This window comes from Hylaeus anthracinus, unplaced genomic scaffold, assembly GCF_026225885.1.
Source record: "Hylaeus anthracinus isolate JK02 unplaced genomic scaffold, UHH_iyHylAnth1.0_haploid 11978, whole genome shotgun sequence".
Classification (NCBI taxonomy): Eukaryota; Metazoa; Arthropoda; class Insecta; order Hymenoptera; family Colletidae; genus Hylaeus; species Hylaeus anthracinus.
Window position 1 is genome coordinate 3,987,137 of NW_026534326.1, and position 3,739 is coordinate 3,990,875.

The 3,739-nt window shown below is 35.9% G+C and overlaps 1 protein-coding gene across 7 annotated transcripts in view; it reads right to left on the reverse strand.

Annotated features, from left to right (window-relative positions):
• Positions 1 to 3,739, reverse strand: part of LOC128896796 (A disintegrin and metalloproteinase with thrombospondin motifs 3-like) — a 33,812-nt gene that overhangs the window by 8,177 nt on the left and 21,896 nt on the right. For all 7 annotated transcript variants that reach the window (XM_054160270.1, XM_054160266.1, XM_054160272.1 and 4 more), the window contains 2 exons: positions 1,046 to 1,178; positions 302 to 567 (listed from right to left, as the gene is read on the reverse strand). In XM_054160270.1, the coding sequence (XP_054016245.1) occupies positions 302 to 567; positions 1,046 to 1,178 (399 nt within the window). The remainder of the gene's footprint in view (positions 1 to 301; positions 568 to 1,045; positions 1,179 to 3,739) is intronic.

Sequence of the window (3,739 nt, forward strand, 5' to 3'; positions counted from 1 at the left end):
ACAAAGCCTCGGACAACATTTTCGCTAAGGAAAAAGTTGTTTCAAATCACCTCCTGAATCACCCCTGTCAAGGTGTTACAACATTTTCGGGACACCCTGTATACCATCTCGTTTACCTAACAGTTTAATCTACACATCTTATACATTCACACCCACATGCATACACCGACATGCATCCATGCATGTACAATCATTCGATAGTGGTATTCATTTTCAAATTGTAACGATTAATATGAAAACCTCATAACAATAAATTAGTTTTAGTACTTAAAAATTGAATATTAAAAATATTTTTATTTACTAAAATCACCACGTCTTCGAATGTAGTTCCATACGCTCTCAAGGAGTAATTACTGTCATCCCGTTTCTGAATTCGAAATGCGGCACCTTGCACGATCGTTAAATCCCGTTTACGAGAAGCTAGATTCTCCTGCACGTTTCGCCTCCTTCGCCCATCTCCTACGACGATTGTTAAATTTTCTCGATGGGAGAACGGTACACCGAGTAGTGTGATATTCATGAACAAATTCCGAGCTTCTCGTGGTATTATAGCGACACGTGTTACATCTGTGAACAAAAATTTAAGGACGCAACTGAAATAACTAAAAAACTATCAAAGTGTACTCTTTTTTTTAAATAATATTATTCAAGTCACACATATCGAATATTCTAGCATTTTGTCCCGCGCTGTAGAATGATATAGTAGAGGAGCAGCTCTTGAAAGGTTAAAAGGTTAAATAGCACGTGATTGGCGACAGAAGTCGTCGTCGTCGCGCTACACGTAAATCCCGCGGTAATCGAAAGTGTTTGCAAACGTAGCTCGTTTCAGCGTAACTACTCCATCCGTCCGCGGCACCGAAGAAAAACGAAAACGGCGACTCCTCGTTCCTTCGGGCGAGCCGAGCTAACAGCAACTAATCACTCCTCTCGCGCCATTCCTCTGCTTTAAACTAATTAGAGCCGTTCCGCCTCCCGGGCTATCCGACTTTGACGGAAACTTCATCGGGACTTCTAATAACTCAATTTGAACGGTGACTGAACTGACCTCGTCGAAGCTTTCGCTGAAATTTGCTGATGACATTTTCGCAGGTCGAATTGTCGCCGTCGCATACACCGCACATGTCGAAGACTTTGGTAGAACCTAAGACATTGTCGCAGCCCACTTTATGGCACTCGCCCTGTGAACACAATTTCGTCGACATAAGTTAAACATCTCGATCATTTCGTTGAGATTTATATCGCTTCTTAAAGCATTTTTAGGAGGTTAACCATTTGACTGCGGGACGATTTTTGCTGGAAAAAAGCATCGCCTTATAGAAAATGACGAAACGAAGCTTGTTTATGCTTATAGTTTATTCATACGACGTTTAGTTTTAGAGATAAAAATTAAAAACTTAGATCTTTTCTCCTGAAATTCAATTTTTGAAACGACTTCTCACTTTCTCAATTTTTATTTTCGAAACTATACATCCTATGACTAAACTGTAAATACAAAAAAGTTTCGTCTAATCGCCCCCTGTAAGCTGATATTTTTTAAAATTGATTTCACGAATAATAACAAACCTAACGGAGACCTAACCCAGACCTCTTTCCTGAAAATCAATTTTTACAACGAACTTCTATCTGAATTTTTATTTTCGAAACTAAGCATCCTATGAATAAACTGTAAAGAAAAAACAGTTTCGTTCTCTCATCTTCTATAAGGTGATATTTTTTAAAAATTGATTTGACGAATAATAACAAACCTAATCCAGACCTCTTTTCTGAAAATCAATTTTTACAACGAACTTCTATTTTCTCAATTTTTATTTTCGAAACTATACATCCTATGACTAAACAGTAAATATAAAAAAGTTTCGTCTAATCGCCCCCTGTAAGCTTATATTTTTTTTAAATTGATTTAACGAATAATAACAAACCTAACCCAGACCTAACCCAGACCTCTTTTTTGAAAATCAATTTTTACAACGAACTTCTATCTGAATTTTTATTTTCGAAACTAAGCGTCCTACGAATAAACTGTAAATAAAAAAGAGTTTCGTTCTGTCATCTTCTATAAGGTGATATTTTTTTCAAATGCATCAAATAAGTAATTGTTAACTAACGATGCTTTCATTTCCATCATACCAAATTTAATCGAATTCAGAGAAAAAAGGTCTTCTAAGTTTTGAATTTTTATCTATGAAACTAAACGTCCTATAAACAAACTGTAAATACAAAAAAGTTTCGTCTAATCGTCCCCTGTAAGCTTATATTTTTTCAAAATTGATGTAACGAATACAACCAATTCTCTGAGCCCATTTCTCGAGCAAGTATATATACACCCTTCGCAGTCAAAGGATTAAAAGTTGCTGAATGTTTTCTTTAAGTGAAGTCAATATTTATAGAAGTAAATGTGGATGGTTATGCAAATTGATATTTTTAATGGAAACACAGTTTGGTCGATATAAGTAAAAAATCTTGTCTATTTCGTTGGTAATAATACTACTTTTCAAATAGCTTTAACAAAGATAAATGTGGTTCAATATTTCCTTCAAGTGAAGTCAGTGTTTGTGGAATCAAGAGTAATAAATATTGATGCAACTACTTCTAAATAAGACTACTATAAGATAGTAACAATAATAACTATCTGCTATAATAATATAATTTGTGTACTCTGACAATTTCGACACGAAACCGACATTTCTCACCTTCGTCAATATTACATTTGCCATAACACTAATTTACATGTAAAAATTCTGAAAAAAATTCTTTCTTGTCCAAAATATCTCAAATTTTTGTTTCAAAATTTGTCACCAGTCACAGGAAAATTCGTGCAGGAACGTGATTTTCAATTTTTGCTCTTTAACCCTCCCCCTCCCGCCCTCCAAGTCACGATACAGACTTTAAATTCCGCTGAAATTATTTCTTTTAATTTAAATTAAGTAAGCAAGTCGAATTTGATTTAAGTTTATATTTCACCACTAAATCCAGCCACAGCCTTCAAGCTTCGTTGCTTTTAAATATTTTTGCCAACAAATTTGCAGCCGCTGCACGGTACACCCTGAACGGAGATATTGACACTGCGCGGATAGATTCCGTAGGTAATTCCGTGCAAACGATGCTGTAACAACATGGACCCGTTGCTGGATGTTTACGGAGATCTCTATGTTTGAACGCGTCGCAGCATACCAGGATTTACATAATTGTAATACGGAATACGCTTATGCTGATCCCGTGCTTCGTCGAAGGATGGTTGACACCTACATGCTGGAAACATTGGAAGTTCGAAGTTTCATCTATACATGGGAAGATCCACGAGTGCTCGGACACGGTTACGGCAAGATGGATCATGTTTGCGTGGCGGGAGTCTGTTGAAGCAAGTATTTTACGTCTCAATCGACAGTTCGAAGTAAGATGGATCGGAGTCAAGTTCATTACATCTCTGCGCATCGAGTTAGACGGTGAAGCCAAGTTTACTTGTCTCTTACTTGTCTACGGACTAACACGTGTGTATACTGTCGCTACAAAGAGTATTTTTAAAAGCACGTGCCGGTATGCAGTAATTTAGAGACCTATGTGATTTATTGAGATATTTTCATGTATTCATATGATTTATTAAATTATATATTGAGCAGGTTAGGTCTCTTACTATTCGTTAAAACAATTTTAAAAAAATATAAGCTTACAGAGAGCGATTAGACGAAACTTTTTTATATTTACAGTTTAGTCATAGGATGTATAGTTTCGAAAATAAAAA